Source organism: Photinus pyralis, unplaced genomic scaffold, assembly GCF_008802855.1.
Source record: "Photinus pyralis isolate 1611_PpyrPB1 unplaced genomic scaffold, Ppyr1.3 Ppyr1.4_LG10, whole genome shotgun sequence".
NCBI classification, from domain to species: domain Eukaryota; kingdom Metazoa; phylum Arthropoda; class Insecta; order Coleoptera; family Lampyridae; genus Photinus; species Photinus pyralis.
This window is the reverse complement of record NW_022170250.1, coordinates 8706578-8728736: the sequence shown is the minus strand read 5'-3', so window position 1 is coordinate 8728736 and position 22159 is coordinate 8706578. Positions and strand designations below refer to the sequence as shown.

The 22159-nt window shown below is 41.6% G+C and overlaps 2 protein-coding genes across 4 annotated transcripts in view; one reads left to right on the top strand and one right to left on the bottom strand.

Moving 5' to 3' along the window:
• Positions 1-22159, bottom strand: part of LOC116161115 (sn1-specific diacylglycerol lipase alpha) — a 90800-nt gene that overhangs the window by 1645 nt on the left and 66996 nt on the right. The window lies entirely within an intron of this gene.
• LOC116161116 (protein Malvolio-like) lies at positions 7798-20629 on the top strand. The gene is made up of 10 exons (XM_031474341.1): positions 7798-7931; positions 11871-12023; positions 12072-12421; positions 12466-12710; positions 12759-12967; positions 13021-13071; positions 19555-19684; positions 19741-19993; positions 20038-20295; positions 20537-20629. Exons 2-10 carry the CDS (start codon positions 11877-11879, stop codon positions 20556-20558), a joined length of 1665 nt encoding a protein of 554 aa, XP_031330201.1. The 5' UTR covers positions 7798-7931; positions 11871-11876; the 3' UTR covers positions 20559-20629.

Below are 22159 nucleotides of genomic sequence, written 5' to 3'. Positions count from 1 at the left end.
AACTTCACAGCTAAAGTGCAAACAAGGTAACACAAATACACGATAATTGTCTGCGTCAATTGAGTGGAAGTTCCCATGACTGGTCCAATTCAAAATTTTAGCTCATATGGCGTTATTTGTATTTAAAAAAATAATTTGCATGTATATAGCCAATTAAATCATTAATCATTACGCTAGCGATCCATATTTTGGAAGGTAATTGAGCAACATGGTATTTATATGCCCTGTTGTATTATCCATTCGGGGCATACTGTTCTTATCTTACTATACCCGGAGCTATATAAGAGCACGCATTGAAATAACAGCGTTCCTGTTCGTAAGGCTGCTGTTTTCGAACCTGGGTTAGGGTGCGCAAGATTTACATTTTATCCAAAAAGTCATCAAACAAAGGAGTAATATGAGGGTCCGTTAACTTGGCCCCCCCACTGAGAGATTTGATAGTCGTATTATTTTGAAATGAATGCGCTCGTTATGCGCCATCGATAATAACTCTTGCGCCATTATCGTTTTTTAGAAATCCGAAAAAACATTTGGGGGGGCAAGTGAACGTAGCCCCCCCCCCCCAGTACGTATTTTGTCCCTTGTAACTAGGTCACCTGATACATTTGGTTATGCGCTCAATTGCGCCACTTGAATTAAAGCTAGCGCCATTACGGTTAAGCCGTGACAAATTTTCAAAAAGTGGGGGGGCCAACTTAACGTTTTTAAAAGTTACTTTTTTTTAACATCTTTTCATACGAAATTGTACTCTCAGGTATGCGCTGAAATGCGCCGTAAAAAGATATCTTTGCGCCATTATTGTTTTTTGGTTATCCTTAAATATATTTGGGGGGGGGGGCCAAGTGAACGGAATCCCCCATAACGCATTTTGCTACCGGTATTTGTGCCACTTGATACATCTGGTTATGAGCTCAATTGCGCCACTTGAATTAAAGCTAGCGCCATTACGGTTAAGCCATAAAAATTTTTTAAAAAGTGGAGGGTCTAACTTAGCGTTTTCAAAAGTTATTTCCGGAAGTGCGTCCATTTTGAAAATATTTTACTTCGATTCGGCCTTCGGAGTAACTCCTAAATACAAATTTTTAAAAACCTACCTATTTTACTTTCCCAGAATCGTTTAACTAAAGTTCCCAAAAAAACACCCTGTAGAGTGTTTCTGAAACACTATAATGGCGCCAAGATTTTTGTTTACGACGCATTTTAGCGCATGATGAAAGGTACGATGTAGTAGAAAAAACATGTTAAAAAACGTAACTTTTGAAAACGTTAAGTTAGCCCCCCCCCCACTTTTTAAAAATTTTTATGGCTTAACCGTAATGGCGCTAGCTTTAATTCAAGTGGCGCAATTGAGCTCATAACCAGATGTATCAAGTGGCACAAATACCGGTAGCAAAATGCGTTATGGGGGATTCCGTTCACTTGGCCCCCCCCCCAAATATATTTAAGGATAACCAAAAAACAATAATGGCGCAAAGATATCTTTTTACGGCACATTTCAGCGCATACCAAAGAGTACAATTTCGTATGAAAAGATTTAAAAAAAAAGTAACTTTTAAAAACGTTAAGTTGGACCCCCCACTTTTTGAAAATTTGTCACGGCTTAACCGTAATGGCGCTAGCTTTAATTCAAGTGGCGCAATTGAGCGCATAACCAAATGTATCAGGTGACCTAGTTACAAGGGACAAAATACGTACTGGGGGGGCTACGCTCACTTGCCCCCCCCCCAAATGTTTTTTCGGATTTCTAAAAAACGATAATGGCGCAAGAGTTATCGGTGGCGCATATGAGCGCATAACGAGCGCATTCATTTCAAAATAATACGACTATCAAATCTCCCAGGGGGGGGGGGGGGCAAGTTAACGGACCCGTTGAAACGGATGTAAGAACCAATACCCCACTCCTTATGTATGCATCCACCAGCCTCTCCACTGTTTTTAGAAGAAACGATTTCTCCAGTTTTCGAGGATATACGCTAAAGCCCTGCAGGTTCCAAAGAGGTGCAACAATTGCAAGAGCAGCGGCTCCAGGCCCTTCCCCAGTATAGCTGGGAATATCCCGTCCGGCCCTGCACTCTTAAATAGACCCATCTCAGAGATCCCTCGGTAACCATCCGAGCCACTTTCCAGTCGACCGGCCTTACACCGAGCCGGCTAGCTCCTTTTGTTGGTTCCGAAGTGAAGTAGTCACCAGAGCCTGGAAAGTGTGTTTCTAGGAGACATGTGAGAGTCTCACTAGCGATAGACGTACACGAAATTTTTGAACATCAGGAAGACCCTCCATAATCTGGTTTTCAAGATCTGAGTTCCACCAAGGTGTTCTCTTCTTTCCTCGAAAGGTACGCAGTTTACAGCTGTCCTCATAGGACGCTGTTATGGCGTCGCTTACTAACGCGACCGCCTCTTCCACCTGTCCTTCTTTCCGACAGACCAAAGGTGGTCTATCCCACCCCTCAGACAGTTTTGCCACATAGCAGTCCCAGTCAGTGGATCGGGGATTCCGAAACCTGCAGGGCTCGCAGTGGGATGCCAGGTTTAGTTGAAAAAGAATATTTATTTTTATTTATTTATTTATTTATTTATTTATTTATTTATGTATTTATTTATTTATTTATTTATTTATTTATTTATTTATTTATTTATTTATTTATTTATTATTATCCCTCTCTTGTTCTGAGCCCTCAACAGGCTTGCGCCCAATTACAGAGTGACCCACATAATGCTTTTTAGAGGTGCCTCTGCAGAAGGTCTTAAGTTGTTCTATACGTAGCCGGCAGAATACTCGAAACTGGTCTAAGGTAATTTCCATCTCTGCCACAGATGAAAAATTCACCTCAACCCAGGTTCGAACACCCGACCTCCGGAATTATAGCCCAACGCTCTACCACTGAACCATAAAGCCGGTATAATATGCCTGTGGTCCGAAAGCGACGGCTCATCAGACACTCTCCAATTCATGTGACCTATTGAAAATGAGCCCAACGTCAGATCGGTGACCTCCTACCACCGCTCTGTGACGAAGGTAGGAACTGCTCCCTGATTTAAAACACTCGTTCAAATAAGTTGTTTGCAAGTACTCCAGAAGGTGGCCGCCCTTCGAGTTCGCGTCCATGCTGCCCCACGCAACATGATATGCGGTTGCATCACAGCCAACCACAAGAGGGAGTCAACTACTTTGACAGTACTCTTATCAACTCAGCCTCTCTCGAGTCGTACTCCGCCACGTGCCTGCTCCGTCCTCTGCCATCTTTCAGTTGAAGTCTTAGAGCTACAAGATCCCTGAACGAGAAATCAGCCATTAGATAAGACTCGATGCGTCTATCGACATAAATGCAAGTCCTTCGGTTCAGTTGGCTGTTCATAACTAACCTTCATTCTTCTTATAACTTGACTTATCTTCGCTCTGTCTATCTTCTGTTTCAAAAATCTTGTCGTAGAAATTTTCATTTCTTCTAATTTTCTGACTATACTTCTTCATTTATCTTCGATAATTCTTCAATAATTTCTACAACTTCTACTCTGCGTTCATCAATTTCTTCTTCACTCAGCAATCCGGAATACGGAGCTAACTCAACTTCACCTTTTCTTTTAACTTCGGTTTATCTTCTTCAATCATCCTCACTTCGTGTACTAACTTCTGATTCATGTCCTTTAATGTCATCGCTTCTTGTTCTTTCTCGTTCTAAAACGGCTTTTTTTGTGTTTTCTTCAGTTTCTCATTAAATTCCTGAGCCCTCAGCAGATCTTCTTTGACTTGAACTTCTTCTAATTTTCACTTCCTATCCCCTCCAACTTCTCTAAAACAGCTGGGTGACTTTCATCTCTTCGTTTTCTTCATATTCTTGAATTTAGTCCTTTAACTGGTTCTACATTTTGAATTAAATTATTTAACATTTCTTCTTTTTTATGATTAACTGCTTTAATTTCTTGCTTATTCTCTTCAAATGGTTTCTTTTTCGGTTCTTTTCTAATTTTCTGATAATAATTTTAAGTGTAGTTAATTAAATAAATGTGTTCTTTAATTCTATGGAAGTTTTAGGAACTAGTGGAGCTCCTGGGCCTCTCCTTCGTAGTTTTCCGGCTGTGGTGATTCATATCTTCTCTGCTCTCCATAATTCATATTCGACCCATAAATGCCTCTTCCTCTCCTGTAATTATTGCAGCTGTTATAAATGTGTACTCAGTTAAGCGGGTGGTTGTGATGCTCCCTTTAAAACGCGAGGGGGAGGGGGTCATTCCCTTGGTCCCTGACGTTGGGTTGCCCCCTTGAGCCAACAAGAAAAAAAAACAGGAAGCCTTGCATTCTGTTCTCCTGATATAAATCATTCGAAAACTCCAAATACTTGCAGGATGTGGGGGTAATGGATTTTGAACAATATGTTAAGAACCGAAGAATCCTCTACCTACACCAAAGTCACGACAGGGGAAAATGTGCCCCACCGATGCGGGGAGTGTGGTGACCCTTTCCTGTTCAGGGTTTCAGCTTCTCATTAAATCTTGATATCATCTCGTTCCTGAGAACTCACTATCTGAATCTGGGATAAGACCGGAAGATTAAGTTTTCTTTACATAAGGCCGAAACTTGAGCTTTCCTTTGGGGTATGCTCTCCTCATACGAAACATCGATACGAATGGTATTGTCATCAGGACAGTTGAGTAAGATTTCAGTAAAGTCAACTCTAACTCGTTTTTGATAAATCAGTATCTGCACCGGTTTTACTTGCATTATATTCTCCTGATACAACTGACATCTAGGAATGACTTTAGCAGATCGAAATGAAGACCTACATCAAATGGAAATATTTTATACTCATTTCCTGATTTCTGATGGAGTAAGATCGGCCTGGTGAATCTGTAGACTCCTGATACCAGCAAATTCCTAAAGAATACTGCTTGTATTAAGAAATGTTCAGTCTACTTTGCGTTATCCTCTCCTGATACCTAACTATTCCTAAAAATGCCGGAGAACTCCTGATACAAAATCGCTTCTTAGAAAATAATATGTATATTCTGGAAAGGTTTTAGCACCAGGAGAGTAGAGTTAAAGGCAGATGTTGATCAATAGACAAATATCTATATTCGTTTTATGTTCTTCTGATATCAACTCGTTTCTAAAATCTGATGGCTGAAGTCTTTCTTGCTGTACACTTTTTTAATGCAAAGCATTTGACGGAAGAACTAAACTACATTATGCTCTGTTGACACAAAACCTTTTCTAAGAATAGAATCAGGAAGCCAGAGCTACGCGAACGTGTAGCTCAAATGACCTTATGTTCCCTTGATGTTAATTTGATTTCGATTCCTTGCATTATACTGTCCTAATCCCTAGAGATACAGCATCTCTAGGAACAATTTTGTGCCAGGAAGCCAGAACTGTTGGTAGCAAGGTGTAGATTAGCATCATGTCTCCTGATACCACCTCGTGTCTATGAAATTAGTAAAACAAGAAACTTATACATTTTGTACATCCTAGGCTCCTGATACAAAACAATATCCAGGAATAGTTTTAAAGAACAGAGCTGCAACAGAAATCATTCAATACCTTTGACTTTCCTATTTGTTTCTGTTTCCTCTTCTCCTAAGCATCATTCTATTTTTTCTCGTTGTACTTTTCCTTTTCCTACCCCATTCAAAAGATTAATTAACAACCTGATTTAACATGAACACATTGAAGACTCTTATTTAGATCTCGTAATTTGGGCCCGATTAATCACAAAACCAATCATTTACAGATGAAAGAAATTTATTTGACGTAAAACAATCAGGAAGAACGAAAAACAAGCACTCAGAATAACACATACCACGCTACAAGCGATTGATAGACATATTTTAATCACCTTAAAGTGTCAATAATCCAAAATCTCCGGCGATTTTCAACAAATGCGCACGAACAGACACATAATGGTAAATTGAACTTCACTTCTGCGATTGGACTTAAACTTCGATTTAATCATTCTGCACCTGTGTTCAATACGGCGATAACAGTCCATGTTTTGAAATTTAATTAGCCTACGCAGTGATAAAAATTCTTCTTATCTACGATCGGAGAAAAACATGAGATAAACAAATTAATCAAAGCAAATTAATATCATTAAATAATTTTGATACAACAGTTTCCTCGAATTCAACCAATATGATCGGATTTGCGTTTTCTTAAACAAATTACCGACCACATTTACGCTTTAAAACATCTGAAATTCACACACAGGGTGTCCCATTGTCATTTCAGGTGCCGAAACTGTATAAAACGTAATTTACACAACAATGAACTGGAATAACGCAATTTATACTGGTTTGGAATGATTGCGAAAGTTTTACTGCCGCACCGGTAGCTTGCTTGCTATTTTATCCTTACAAAAATGTCTTTGTGCAGATGTCAGTTGAGGTCTGGGTGTCCCATATCCCGCGGCGCTACGTTATCCGTAGTACTTCTTAGGAGAAAAGGATCTGATGATGTTTCCTAAAAATAATCATGAGATTTCTGAAGACAACGTTTTATGAAAGAAAGCTACCTGGGGGTTCTGCATAATTATAAAACCGTTCCTCTGCCATTTTCCGAAAACCATCACGAGGGGTCATTGAATATTCCATTTCTGGAGGTATTCCACACCCCCCAGACCCCCCCGTGGTTCGTTCTCTGCAGTACCTCATAGGAGAAGAGGATCTGATGATTTTTTTCCCAACAATAATCCTTCTTCTGAAGATTGAAAGATACCGGGGGGTCTGGGGTATTGCATACCCCCCTAGCATATAAAAGCGTTCCTCTGCCATTTTCAGAAAGGGAGAAGGGATATCGAGTCTTCCTTCCTGAAGATTGAAAGTGTTGTGAAAGAAAGTAACCCGGGGGCCAGGGGAATATGGAATACCTCCCATAATATTATACAGTTCCCTTATACCATTTTCAGAATATCACCATGATGGTACCATGGGAAAAGGTGAAGATTATGGAGAAGGGTTATCGAGCCCGTCTTTACTTTTAATACAATTTTCCACAAACGGCCATTGAATATTACCTACCTGAAAAATTATCGTGAGACTCCTGAAGGTTGAACGTTTTGTGGAAAAAAATACCGGGGGTGTGGAATACCCCCCAGAATACCACATTTCTTCTGCCATTTTTAGAAAACCACCACGAGAGTACTATGGGAAAGGGATGAGGGTTATGGGGAAGGGTTATCGACTGCTTCACTCTTAATATAATTGTTCAGGAACGGTCATTGGATATGCCTTTGCTGGGGGATATTCCATACCCCCCAGACTCCCCGGTAGTACGTCCTCTGCAGCAATTCTGAGGAGAGGAGCAACTGGTGAATTTCTTCCCAAAACTAATCATGTGATTCTTGAAGGCTGAACGTTTTGTGTATGAAAGTAAACCACCCCGGTTACGTCTTAAGGGCGTTCTCAACGGTCTCCCAGATACTGCAAGGACGTTTTGAGAGCCTTCGATTAAATTTTAGCGCTTTCGGGTTTCACTTAAAGCCCGCTTAGAAACCTCAACGTGTTCTTAAACGTCTAACAGTTTCCAAAAGCCTGGATTCCGTTCGTCAATCTGAGGGCTTGAGATCTCAGCACCGAGACTGCATTGAGTAGTGTTCAACCTGTAAGGTGAATGTACTCAATTACCATAATTGAGCATTTTCATCCGATACGATCATATCTAAGCCTACAATAAAACAATTTCGATTTTACGCCCAAAACTAGTGACAAATGCTCTTATCACAAAGTCCGACAGTGGGATCCATGCACTAAAATGTAAAAGGAAGCGCGATGACTAAGAGATTAATGAAAAATCCCCGAACTATGTCTACCGTTTTTGTATCACGGTTTCTACGACACTCCCAGCTGTAGTTCAGGGGAAGGTGCTTGTGTTTAAAACAAGAAAGTGCGAGACGTTTGTAGTGCGCCAAGTGCCATTTTTAGATTAGGTACTTAAGGTATGTCAAATTACTCGACTTGTAGGTGCTATATGAATCATTCGCGATTATTTAAACTATGAATATCGTCAGTCAACTTGTCGTCCTTCATCTAATTTCAATGAACCTTCCTAATTTTATGTATTCGCACTATACTGGAATGAAGTGTGTTCGCTTATAAATCAGCTCATAGCGTATTCAATACTACTAGTATATTTAAATCTGTGCTACTATCCTGATACACATCATTTCTAATTCGGTTTAGTATTCTAACGGTTTAGTATCAGGAGAGAATCTCACGTCCTGCTGATTCAGCTTCGTTTCGAAGAAGTTACATTTTTTTAGTATCAGGAGAGCAGCTGTGGGAGAAGGCTTTGTCCTATGTTCTCTTGATACCAATTCTCTTCCATGAGAGTAGAACTTGCGTCATGTTCTTCTGATGCCAACTCATTTTGAAGAAATTACTTGTTTCTAAAAATAAGAATCTGTAACACTGGAGGCTTGTATTTTGCCCTCCTGATACGAAGCATCCCTTAATACTAACTCGTTCCTAATTAGAAGAAGACGCCTTGAAGTATACTTTCCTAATACAAAGCCATCACTAGGAATGGTTTTAGCATCAAGAAAGTAGAGCTAAAATAAGATATAAGTACTTACCTTTCGTCATATTTTCCTGAAAGCAATTTGATTGCGAGAATTTTCTGTCTCCATCAGAAGAAAGAACTGGATGCGCAACATTCTGTGCTCTTGATATAAAACATTTCGATGGATGATTAAAATTTATTCTGAGGGAGACAGAAATTAGGCAAAATAATTGCTCACGCCTGGTGTTAATAATTTTATGTTCTCCTGATTATCCTTACATTCTGGTCCCTTGATGTAAACCACCTCTAGGCGTGGTTTAAATGTCAGGAGAGCAGAGCTGGGCACTGCTCGCGAGCGTTTCGCTCGAAAAAGCGCTCCAAGCGGAAAAAGCGTTTCGCTCGCTCGCACTTTTTGGAGCGGCCGCTTGGTGCTCGATACTCGAGCGTTTACTTAAAGTGCTTGGCGTTCAAGCGCTTTTTTCCGCTCATGAGCGTTTTTTTCCGTCCTTGAGCGTTTTTTCCGCTCACGAGCACTTTTCCCGAGCACTTTTAGGAGTGCTCGGAACTCGCAAGCGGTTTCGCTTTGCAAAACAACTCGATGCTCGCGAGCATTTTTGAAAAAATTAGAGCGCTCGTCGCTCGAGCGGTTTTTTAGAACGCTCGACCCAGCTCTGCAGAAGTGCATCTGTAACAAGATAAACCCGGTCTAGTCTCCTGATAAAAACTCACCTTTGGAAGTGGAATCTTCTTTGTAATCTGCTCTCCTGATATAAACCATCACTAGGTATACGTACTATAGTGTCGAGGAAGTGGGACTGTAGTAAAATGTACTTGCGTCTGATGTTCTGATACAAAACCATTTCTCCACATTCTCCTGATACCATTTCATGTCCACGAACTTAGTGTCTGTATAGAGACAGTGAACCAAGGGACTTAAGCATTCCCTACAATCCAATCTCCTAATACAAAACCATTATTACTATTACCATCAGGAGAGCAAAACTCGCGGAAGGTTTAGATTATTTGACAAATGCTGGTTTACTTTCAATACTCTCCACTCCAACTGATGCAAAACCATCTTTAACATTGGTTTCAGTATCAGGTGACCAGAGCTCAAGGAACATTGAGGAACAGTCTTATGCCTTTATGTTTTTTTGTTTTCCTGATACAATGCAGTTCTAATCATGGTTGTGTATTAGGGGAGCTGAGCTCTAGGAAGTATACACCTGAACTCTTGATACGAGTTGGTCTCTAAGAATCACAGTATGTATCAGGAGAATAGAACCGGAATCTTATGTCTACATATACCCTCTCATGTTTTCCTGATAGCAATTCAATTGTAAGGACGGTCTGTCTGCGAGGAACTGGAAATTCAGATCTTCCTTGTATTCTGTTCTTCTGATAGTATAGGAATGTGTTAGTGTCTAGATGTTGCAGCTCGTGTCTCATGTTCTCCTGACAGCAACCTAGGAAGCTAGTGTATGTATATACACACGGAAGAATAAACTTCAATACCCTTAACATTCTGGTCTCCTAATACAAACTATTCTCTAGGAGGGATTTTAATATGGGCAGAGCGGCGCTGAAGGATGATTTAGAGTGCTTGATATCCAGTGGCTTCTTGATATCTTCTCGCTTCTAAGAAATTGATGTGTGTATCAGGAGAATAAAACAGGAAGCTCTGATTCTTAGGTTCTCCTGATGCAATTCATCTCTAGTATCAACTTTGGCATCAGGAGACGATGAGATTGAATGACAAATGCGTACACTGATTTCCTGATATCAACTCGTTGCTGAGAAGTTACAGTCTGAAATCTGCTTTTAACTATAGCCTAATAAATAAATAAAAAAAAATAAATAAATAAAATAAAAGATTATGCTCTCCTGATCCAAACCATTTGTATGAATGATTCAAGCGTTCAGGAAGCCGAGTTATAGTAAGATTTAGATCAATCAACCAATACTCACTCGCGTATCATTAACCCCTGATACAACCTGGTTCCTTAGAAAATAACAAATAATTTCTTGGAATCGTTTCTCTACTAAATGTACATTTTGATTAATAAACAAATACCTACACTCGTTGTGTTATTCTGATACTGATTTATTTGTAAGTAATTACTTTTTGTAGAATATAGACATAGAGATCAAAACCTTTTGTACCATGCTTTCCTGATACAAAGATCTTAAGATTGGTATCAAGAAAGTAAATCGGTAAGCTCTCATGCTTGTTACACATGGTTTAGTGTCCAACTGGTAGAACGATATAGGGTTGCTACTCATGTTCTCCTTATACGAACCCTCAAGGAAGTTTCTAAGAAATCCTCCTTGTGTACCGTTCTCCTGGTATAAACCGTTTGTAGACAGGAGAGCAAAACAATAAACTCGCCTGTTATGTTCTCCTGATAACAACTCATTTCTAAAGTGTCTGTATAAAGGCAAAAAACAACAGCTTAAATATTCCTTGGATTTTAGTCTCCTGATACAACACCATCTCTAAAAGAAGCATTAAATTAACTGACACATCGTTTCTTGCATTATGTCTCCTGTTATCTAGCATCTCTAGGAATGCATTTGCATCAAGAGTCTTAGAAGGATTGTGATTAATTAAATATTAGCCACTCGCGTCTCATTGACTAATGATACCCTTTTCTAAGGTTAGAGTCTGCCGTTGCCTTGATACAGACCACTGGTTTTAGTCCCAGGAGAGCAGAGCTGTAAGGATTTATTCCTGATACCAATTCGCTTGTACGAAATTGTACTGTATGTATCAACAGAGTAAAGTAGAAAGTTTAAACCTTTCTTGAGTTATTTTCTCCTGGTTGTTTTCTGCCATCCATTTAAAATTAACCACCCGCGTCTCATTAACTCACGACACCAACTCAATTACTGTATCAGGAGAAGCTTAATATTCCTCAACTTGTGGAACTAGGAATGGCTTTAGCACCAGGAGGGCAGCAGGATCATCTAAAGGAACAGTTGCGTTAATTTACATTGACAGATCCCAATGATTTATGTTCTTCTATTTGCTCGTTTTGAGGCAATTACCGTTTGTATCAAGAGACTCGAACTGGGTGCCAAAATCTTCTGCTCTCCTAAGTTCTAACATAGTGAAGAAAGGTGTGCTTCTCTCCTGATATAAACTCTTTAGGCATGGTGTAGTCTCATGGGAGTAGAATTGCCATCTTTATGATCTCTCACGGAATGGTATTAGAATCAGGAGGACAGAAATGACTCACCCACACGCGCCTACTCTTATGTTCCGGTAAAATCAATTTAAACCTGGGAGTATCACTGCGGGAGGATTTAAAACAGATACCTACACGTTCCTTTTGATCCCCTGTTACTTTTTTTTTACACAAATCATTCTTTGTAGTCCAACATGCTTGCGGAAGACTCGGACGAAGTCGGAGATTTTGGCGATCGCATCCGCATTTTGCCGACCGCCGAACCCGAACGGCGGCGCGACGATCGAGTCGACCCCGCCTACTTCGCCGACGAACGAATTCACATACCCGAATCGGAAAACGTAAGTCGCGACCGAACCTCGACGACCCCGTACGCTTGACCATTTCAGACGAGCTTCAGCTTTCGCAAACTGTGGGCGTTCACGGGACCCGGCTTCCTGATGTCGATCGCGTTTCTCGATCCGGGCAACATCGAGAGCGATCTACAGAGCGGGACGATCGTGCGCTACAAGTTGCTTTGGGTGCTGCTGTGGTCGACGGTGCTCGGATTGCTCGTGCAGAGGCTGTCGGCGCGCCTGGGTGTCGTCACCGGTCTGCATCTCGCCGAGATGTGCTACAGGCAGTACAAGAAGGTGCCCAGAATATGCCTTTGGCTGATGATGGAGGTTGCGATCATTGGATCCGATATGCAGGAGGTCATTGGGACGGCCATCGCCATATATTTGCTGTCCAATAAAGTGTAAGTCCCCTCTGGGGTTACGGGGCCTACATGTCCATTTTCAGGGTACCTCTATGGGCGGGGGTTCTCATCACCATCTTCGACACTTTCACCTTTCTGTTTTTGGACAAGTACGGATTACGAAAGTTGGAGCTGCTGTTCGGTTTTCTAATCAGTGTGATGGTGGTGACTTTCGGTTACGAGTTCTTCGTGGCCAAACCAGACATCTTGCCCATTCTCGAGGGTATGTTTTACCCCTGGTGCTCCGATTGCGACTACTCCGCCTTGTTGCAAGCTGTTGGTATTATCGGTAAGTCAGCTTTTTTTGGGACCTATCGATTGTTTTTTGTCGAAATAGGTGCGATCATTATGCCTCACAATCTCTACTTGCACTCGGCCTTGGTGAAGTCCCGGGACATTGACAGGACCAAACCGGCGAAGGTGCGGGAGGCTAATCTCTATTTCTTTGTGGAGGCTGCAATTGCTATTTTCGTCAGTTTTTTCATAAACTTGTTCGTGGTGGCCGTGTTCGCCCATGGTCTTTTCCAAAAAACTAATCACCAAATTGTAAGGTGCCGTGATCAGGACGTGATATGGTCTTGCTAATTTTCTGATCGTAGGTGGAAAGCTGCCAGCGGTATCCCTTCTTGAACGCATCAACCATCTTTCCGGTAAGTACATACCACTAAGTGCAACAGCGATCGCTTGATTTTCACATAGTATATGTTAAAATAAAGTACGCAACCTGGAATACCCCAATAATACCAACAATTAGCAACTAGCTAGTTACGGCTAAGATTACCAAAAAATAGTAGTAAATAACAACATAATGTAACGTGATTTATAAATTCGGGTTCGATTTATATCAATATTTATTAAACAAAACTAAAACACTATAAAAACTGTACAATTTATATCGACTATTTATATCACACACTTCGCAATTTATATTTCCGCGCTGGATGTTTCATCCGTACTCGATCTCGTTCGGTAGTAAACTCCCTGCGATGTTCGGTCCGCAACCATTTATACACGCAAGCAATGTAAGTCCAGAACACTCGCGTAATTACCGGATAAGTCTCGAATATTCCTATACAAATCCCACTATCGCGCGCGTAGAAAATTCCAGAGCGCCAAAGGCGACGTCATGTCTGGAGCGTTTCCGTTACACTGCCCCCTTCTTAATTCTGGACGTCTCGTTCTGAAACTGCGTTGGTATTACTTTTTAATGCCTCGTGTCGGAATCTGCAGTCAGAGCCTGCTCGACAAACACCTTTCTTGAAAAAGTAACAGTCCATAGTTTTGCGGAGGGTCGTCCCCTGTGGGTTGAAGCAGCATAACTGTAATTCGAACGCTAGTGTTTCTAAAAATCACTTCGATCATGGTTCGCACTATCTTCCAGTCCAACCCATCTAAACAACATCCAATCTTCGGGATCGCCAAGCTATTTATGTCATAGTATGCCATGAGTTTCTTTAAGCTTTTTAAAGCAGACCAGAGGTTTTCATAGGTGGGTTTGCCTTCTGACGTTTTCTTTGAAACCAAGTAGAACAAAGAGCGTTGACTATCTTCCAAGCGCAGTACTTTACCCACTCCGTGGTCTTTGCTTTATCAACTCGTCTATTCTTCCAAATCTTTTCCGGAATACGGAAGCTATACCTCTACCCATGCGAAGGTCTTCGGCGACACAATGGGCGATGGAAACGTTAACCGGAAGCTCAAAAATATTTTGACAAATTTCCTGAGTAACGCCAAATCGAGCTTTCTTCCGCTGGGCGTAATTTGACATAAAATCGTTAAAGTTTGGCTCGATCCCAAAGCTGCGTTCCTCTTCTCGAATACCTCCTAACTTCTTCGTTGTTGTTGGATCCGGCATATCGTGCGAGTCGATTAATGTGGACAACTTTCGGTTTCCGGTGGTTCATTCTGATTCGATACATCACGTCATTTATTTTCTTGATCACCTCATACGGACCTTCCCATTGTCTTTGTAGCTTGGGAGAAAGACCCCTTCGTCTCTGTGGATTGTGCAGCCATACCAGATCTCCAGCTTCAAAAGTTTCATTGGCCGAGCGGAGGTTGTATTGATTTTTCATGCGATCGCTGGCAATCTGAATATGACTTCTAGCCAAGTCGTGAATATCGTTCATCTTCGCCTTTAGTTGGTCAACATAATTTTCACCTGCGACATATTCTACATGGGGTTTACGCCCAAACTCGAGGTCACATGGAAGGCGTAGTTCACGACCCAACATAAGGCAGGCAGGAGTCTGACCCGTGGTCTCGTTGACGGCTGATCGATATGCCATAAGGAACAGGTGAAGGTACTGGTCCCAATTTTTCTGATGTTCTGCCACGACTTTTGAAAGATATTTACCCATCGTTCGATTCATTCTCTCCACCATTCCATCTGACTGAGGATGCAAAGGTGTTGTTCTTGTTTTATTGGCTCCTACCAATCGACAAACATCTTGAAACAAAGCCGATTCAAAGTTCCTTCCTTGGTCTGAATGGATTTCTTTAGGAACACCAAAACGTGTAAAGAACTCCTTTACCAACACTTCTGCAACTGTTGCTGCCTCTTGGTTTGGAATGGCGTAAGCTTCAGTCCACTTTGTGAAATAATCCATAGCCACTAGGATATATTTATTTCCGCCATCTGTCTCTGGAAACGGTCCTGCGATATCGATAGCAACTCGTTCCATCGGACTACCAACGTTATACTGCCTCATGGGTGCCTTCTTCTTGGAAACTGGTCCGTTTCCAGTAGCACATAACTCACATTTTTGACACCATCGCCGGACATCTTCTTTACGGTTGACCAATAGAATCGCTCACGTACCCTTTGCAACGTTTTCGTAATACCAAAGTGTCCTCCGGAAGCGCCGTCATGCAATTTTCGCAATACTTCCGACACTTTGCTTCGAGGTACTACTAATTGCAGCGTCGATTCGGTGCCATCTTCACTTTCAAGGGCCCTATACAACAGGTTGTCTTTCAGAGTCAGGCTATTCCATTGGCCCCAATAACTCTTTACTTCAGGACTTGTGGCACTAATGTCTTGCCAGTCTGGTTTTTGTCCGTGGCGCATCCAATTCAGGACAGTTTTTATACTTGGGTCGTTTTCTTGGGCCGTTTTGATTTCGTTTGGCTTCCATTCCTCACTCTCTACAGTTGTTCGTCGCAGATCGCCAATCTTGTCTTCTATTTTAGAACAATGTGTGCAGTTGTCCTTGCACGGTCTTCTTGACAAAGCGTCTGCATTATTGTGAACTTTTCCAGCCCTGTGTTCAATGTCGTAGTCATATTCCTGAAGACGTTCTAACCATCTTGCCACCTATCCTTCTGGGTTTCGGAACTGCAAGAGCCACTTTAGCGCTGCATGATCTGTCCTTATCAGGAACTGGCGGCCGTAAAGGTACTTATGGAAATGTTCGCATGCCTTTACCACACCCAGGAGCTCTCGCCTAGTCACACCATAATTCCTCTCGGGTTTCGACAGTACTTTGCTGAAATAGGCAATGACTCTTTCCTGTCCGTCTTGCAATTGAGAGAGAACAGCTCCAATGGCGGTGTTACTGGCATCGGTATCTAGCACAAACTTCCTTCATTTCTGGGGTAGCCAAGGATAGGTGCGCTAGTAAGAGCTTGCCGGAGATGTTCGAAAGCTCTTTGACAGTCTTCACTCCATTCGTACTCATTGCCCTCTTCTGTCAACTTTATTAATGGTTTGGCAATGTTGGCAAATCCTTTCACGAATCGTCTATAATAGGTGCACAAACCGAGGAAACTTCGAATCTCTTGCTTGTTCTCAGGAATCGCCCACTCTTGAATCGCTATAATCTTCTCTGGGTCAGCTGTAACACCATCACGAGATACGATGTGCCCCAAATATTTAACTTCTTTTTGGAACATAAAGCATTTCTTGGGACATAGTTTTAAATTGGCCTCTCGTAATCGTCCAAACACCTCTCTCAGGTTCTTTAGGTGTTCTTCAAAAGTTTTTCCTACGACAATTACATCATCCAAATATACCAGACATGTCTGCCACCAAGGACTATTCGATGGCTCGATGACACCTTGTTTTCTCATGTCTCTAAAAATCTCCTCACCTTCGTCTCGTTTAGCCAATGGGAGTCGCCTTGGCTGTTGTCTAATCGGTTGGGAATTGCCAGTATCTATTTTATGGGTGACTATGCTTGTCTTTCCCTTGTCCTGGTCGTTTACCGCGAACACATCTCGGAATTCCACAAGCATATTTTTCACCTTTTGTCGTTGTCTATTGTCCAAATCTGGGGTGTTTTTCATGACCATATCTATCAGCTCTCTTGGATACTTTCCTTTAGATAGATTTTCCGATCTCACAGAGCGAATAGCCGAGATGGGCACACACTGTCCAACTACAGTTCGTTTGCTTAGCTTAACAGGACTATCTTTCAAATTCATAATTCGAATCGGAACGCCATTTTGAACTTTTTCCAGAGCCCTAGCCACTAGAAATTCCTTTTCGTTTAGTGCTTCGACTATCCGTAGGCTTCCCTGGCGACAATATCCATCTAAAGTGGTCATTATAATTTTTTCACTAAGTCCGGGTATAATGACGTCATGAGTGGTTACCAGGCGGATGACATCTTCTTTGTCTTCATGGAAAGGGAGTTCTTCATCGCCGACCTTTAACACGCCCTTTTTCACGTCTAACACAGCTCCGAGTTTCTTAAGAAGATCCATCCCCAAAATGAATTGATCAGAAATATCAGCAATTAGCACCTGGTGATTGATGGTGGTCTTTCCGATGGTGACAGACATTTGTATTTCTTCGTGCGTTTTTATTCTTTCACCAGTTGCTGTTCTTAACTGCACGGTCGAAGATGAGATCCGAGAATGATTCTTCAATAACTCTGGTCTTGCAATAGTTCTTGTTGCACCTGTGTCTACTAGCAAGGATCTGTCGTCTCCATTAACTCGGCCGTCGATGTACAGACTCAGAACTTTTCCAGACGACGTAATGTTTACAGTGAAGATCGGGGCTTTGTTTCTGCAGGTCGACGATAGCCCCTTCCTGTCGACCTTTCTTAGTTTTCCGGCTGCTGCAATGGCTTTTTGGCAGTTGCGGCGAACCTGTCCAATCTCGCCGCAATTCCAACATCGTGGTTCACGTTTCTTTGCCAGTGACTGTATTGCTTTATTGACCTTTTCTTCCACTACTTTACTGACCTTTTCTTCAAAACTTTCAGAGCCACCTTCCTCTTCGATGGTTCTTACCCGGCACTCACTGCGAGGTTCCACCATACGTACTCGCGCACTTCCATGAATAGCTTTCTTGGCGGCTTCGAATTCTAACGCATGGGCCAAAGCTTTTTCAATTTTGTCGTGCCTAGCCAGTCTCAAAGCCTGCTGGGCATCTCCATCACGAACGGCATCGATAAATGTTTGTACAGCCAGTTGATCAAGAAAGCTCTCCGGTGCCGTAGGGTTTGCCAATCGAATCAGTCTAGCGATGTCCGCTTCAAGTTCCTGCAAACTTTCTCCAGGTTTCTGCATTCGGTTCTTGACTTGGGCATAGTAAACTTGCTGAAGGTGTTTATCGCCATATCGCATTTCGAGTCGCGCTACTATTTGTTGGAAGTTCTGTTGATCCTCGGGAATGGTCCGCAACACATCCAGAGCATCTCCTCTCAGAGCAAGAATCAGGGCTGTAGTTTTGTCTTGAAGAGTCCATTTATTTGCCGCAGCCGCTGCTTCAAACTATCGAACGTACGTGGTCCAAGGAATCTTACCATCAAAAGTAGGTGGCTTTACTCGGGCTTGCTGAACGTCGCCTTCTACTCTTGTATTTGTTTCTGGGTCGACCTTCTTGTAATGAGTAGGCTGTGGCACCTCAAGAAGACGGTCCATCAGTAATTCATCTGGGGCACTACTAGTACGCTTTTTCGTAGTCAGTCGCAAGAATTGCTCGCGCAGCTCTTCATACTTGTGCTCAATCTCAACGAATGATGCTTTAAATGTTTTGGAAACTTCCGTAATTCTATCTTCAACTTTTTCTTCAATTGATTTAGAGACTTCTTCGATAATCTTTCTAGAATTTTCTTCCATTTTCTCGAACTTCCCTTCAAAATTTCTAGAATTTTTTTCCATCTTTTCTTGGTTGCTTTTCATTTCTTGTTGCAACACCTGTTGGCCATTTTGGATTTGATGGAGCAACTTGAGCATCGTTTCTTCCATTTTACCGGCAGCAGATCGTGTTACAGGCATACACAAGCACAAGCACTTAATTTAATCTTACTTTTAATTAATTTCATTAACCCCACACCAGACACCAATGTAACGTGATTTATAAATTCGGGTTCGATTTATATCAATATTTATTAAACAAAACTAAAACACTATAAAAACTGTACAATTTGTATCGATTATTTATATCACACACTTCGCAATTTATATTTCCGCGCTCGATGTTTCATCCGTACTCGATCTCGTTCGGTAGTAAACTCCCTGCGATGTTCGGTCCGCAACCATTTATACACGCAAGCAATGTAAGTCCAGAACACTCGCGTAATTACCGGATAAGTCTCGAATATTCCTATACAAATCCCACTATCGCGCGCGTAGAAAATTCCAGAGCGCCAAAGGCGACGTCATGTCTGGAGCGTTTCCGTTACAATAATGTCAGAAACTATCAGGTATCACCAAAATAACACGTGAGAATACCAGAAGAATACCAGGAAATACCAATTTAAAAAATACCACAGTAACGAAACACTGTCTAAGAAAACCTGAAATCACCAAATACGTATTACCATTTCATCAAGAAAATACCATAAAAGTATCGGAAAGCGAAGACCATTTCGGGAAAATTGTGTTGAAATAAAGAAGGCATCGATAACGTTTTCCCTATAAACCTCAGTAGCCCCTTATTATTTTGGAAATGGTAATAGACCTGTTGTCTACTAGGGAGTATTGGAATACCCCCAGACTTGATGGTAACACTTTCTTCCACAAACCATTTAATCATCGGGACTTGATTGAGAGTTCTGGAGATCTCAGATCCTTTCAAGAAGAATCCCCAATTTAAAGAAACCAATGACGGCAATTAAAATTCCATGCGTTCTCAACTAACGCCATAAGTTAAGCGGGTACCAATCATATCTTTCCAGGATGACGATCACTATGTCGACGCCGACATCTACAAGGGTGGCATTTTCTTGGGCTGCACCTTCGGAATTGCCGCCCTCTACATATGGGCCGTGGGCATTCTGGCGTCCGGACAAAGTTCGACGATGACAGGTAAGTTTTCGCCGGCCGGGCACTCGATCGAGCCGTCACCGAGCTTAACCCCGCAGGCACCTACGCCGGCCAGTTCGCGATGGAGGGTTTCCTGAACCTGCACTGGGTCCGTTGGAAGCGCGTCCTGCTGACTCGAAGTATCGCCATCGTTCCGACTTTCTGCCTCGCGTTCTTCAGCACGATTCAGAACTTGACGTCTTTTAACGATATTCTAAACGTGGTCATGAGCGTGCAGCTGCCCTTCGCGCTGATCCCCACAATTGCGTTTACGAGCAACGTGGAAATTATGGGCGAGTTTGTCAATGGAATGTAAGTGTCGCGCTCGAATTGCGTGGGAATAACTTGAATTTTAGCGGGAATATCCTCATGGCCATTCTCACTAGTTTGGGTATCGTAGGACTTAATACCTACTTCGTTTTGGCGACAATTGCTGGATTAGATATGACTTGGTACTATTGGCTGCTGTTTGCAGTCGTGGCCGTGGTGTACACACTATTTTGTATCTACCTCACTGTGCACATGGTGATATTTATGGGAGCGAAGAGGTTAATGAATTATCCGATAATCAATAAATACGTTTGGGGACCAAGCATTGATGCACAAGGAATGCCGTAAGTCCAAGGCTGCCATTCCTGTCCCATACTCCCTCTTGCACTTCTGTTCCCACCAACACCCGTTCCTACTCCCTGTTCACACCCAACTCCCCCGTTTCCACACGATCATGTACCCCTGTCCCCAAGCACTTCTGCTCCCACCCATCTTGGACTCAACCTATGTTCCCACACACTCCGATGTTTACTCGCTCCTGTTCACTATAATTTCTGCACTTTTCTAACCTTTTCGTAATTGCAGATGGACTCTACTACGTTCCTAACAGCCATTTTCCGATGACTATTAGTATTAGTACACATATTTGTATTTTTTGGTATTAAACTTCGAGAAAACTTAATCTACGTTATTGACAAAGTAACCCTGACCATTTTTGAACCTCCTTGCTTTTTGTACTCCTGATACACCAATCACAGATATACCTACTTTGCGCATATGTGTGCAACAATTACACAGGAGACTTACCTTAGGCGCATATAGCGCATGCATGATAAGCTACTCATACGTTTACATTCTGTACTCCTGATAAAATTTAAAAAAAACTTACCCAAAGTACCCAATACCTCAACTAGGATCGCGCTAATTTATTTAAAGTTTTGCGGGATCCCGCAAATACCGGGATCCCGCGGGATTAACATCTAGCAATCCCCCAAATACATTCTGTAAGAAAATTTTTTTTCCGGATCGATCTGAGACAATTTTTTTCGTGGCTCAAAAAAAGGCAGTGTATAACCTTCCTTTTTTACCAAAAATCGACTGCACCAAAATTTCTCGGGAAAACCCTTTTTCTTATTAATTTTGGTGCGTAGAATCCAAAACAATTCGTACTTTTTCGATCAGACTTCTCAATCAAAAGTTATAGACTAGAAACCAATTTCGAAAGAAAAATCAAAGGGCTGTAACTTTTGAACTAGTAGCCCAATCTTGGAACTGTTTGAAGTTATGGATTCTACAGGCCACATTCTATAAGAACATTGTTCTTCCGGATCGATCAGAGACAATTTTTTTTTCGTGGCTCAAAAAAAGGTAGTGTATAACCTTCCTTTTTTTTTACCAAAAATCCACTGCACCAAAATTCCTCGGGAAAACACTTTTTCTTATTAACTTTGGTGCGTAGAATCCAAAACAATTCGTACTTTTTCGATCAGACCTCTCAATCAAAAGTTATGATTAGAAACCAATTTCGAAAAAAATTCAAAGGGCTGTAACTTTTGAACTAGTAGCCCAATCTTGGAACTGTTTGAGATTATGGATTCTACAGGCCACATTCTATAAGAACATTGTTTTTCCGGATCGATCAGAGACAGTTTTTTTTTCGGGGCTCAAAAAAAGGCAGTGTATAACCTTCCTTTTTTACCAAAAATCGACTGCACCAAAATTTCTCGGGAGAACACTTTTTTTTATTAATTTTGGTGCATAGAATCCAAAACAATTCGTACTTTTTCGATCAGACCTCTCAATCAAAAGTTATAGACTAGAAACTAATTTCGAAAAAAAATTCAAAGGGCTGTAACTTTTGAACTAGTAGCTCAATCTTGGAACTATTTGAAATTATGGATTCTACAGGCCACATTTTATAAGAACATTGTTTTTCCCGATCGATCAGAGACAATTACTGTTGGTACGATAATACATTTTCTGGCAGACAGAGTACTCACTCAAGAGTCAGTGCTTTTGCATCTGCTTGGATTCTGCGTTCCTGTTACAACATTTTTCAGAGAGGTTTACTATATTCTGTATTCCTGATGAAAAACGAAGATTTGGCGCACGTAGTTCCCAAAAAACTACGCACTCGCTTGCAAGTAGTATTCATGGTCAACAATTAAAAAAAAAGTTTACTCGAAGTGTTTTTTTCACCTCTTGGCA

What these genes read in the sequence shown, in the direction of transcription:
- LOC116161116 (XM_031474341.1), top strand. Translation starts at nt 11,877, where the DNA reads ATGCTTGCGGAAGACTCGGACGAAGTCGGAGATTTTGGCGATCGCATC. An exon ending in ACAAAGTTCGACGATGACAG is followed by an intron (nt 19,685 to 19,740) that starts GTAAGTTTTCGC and finishes TTAACCCCGCAG; the next exon opens with GCACCTACGCCGGCCAGTTC. An exon ending in ATTGATGCACAAGGAATGCC is followed by an intron (nt 20,296 to 20,536) that starts GTAAGTCCAAGG and finishes TCGTAATTGCAG; the next exon opens with ATGGACTCTACTACGTTCCT.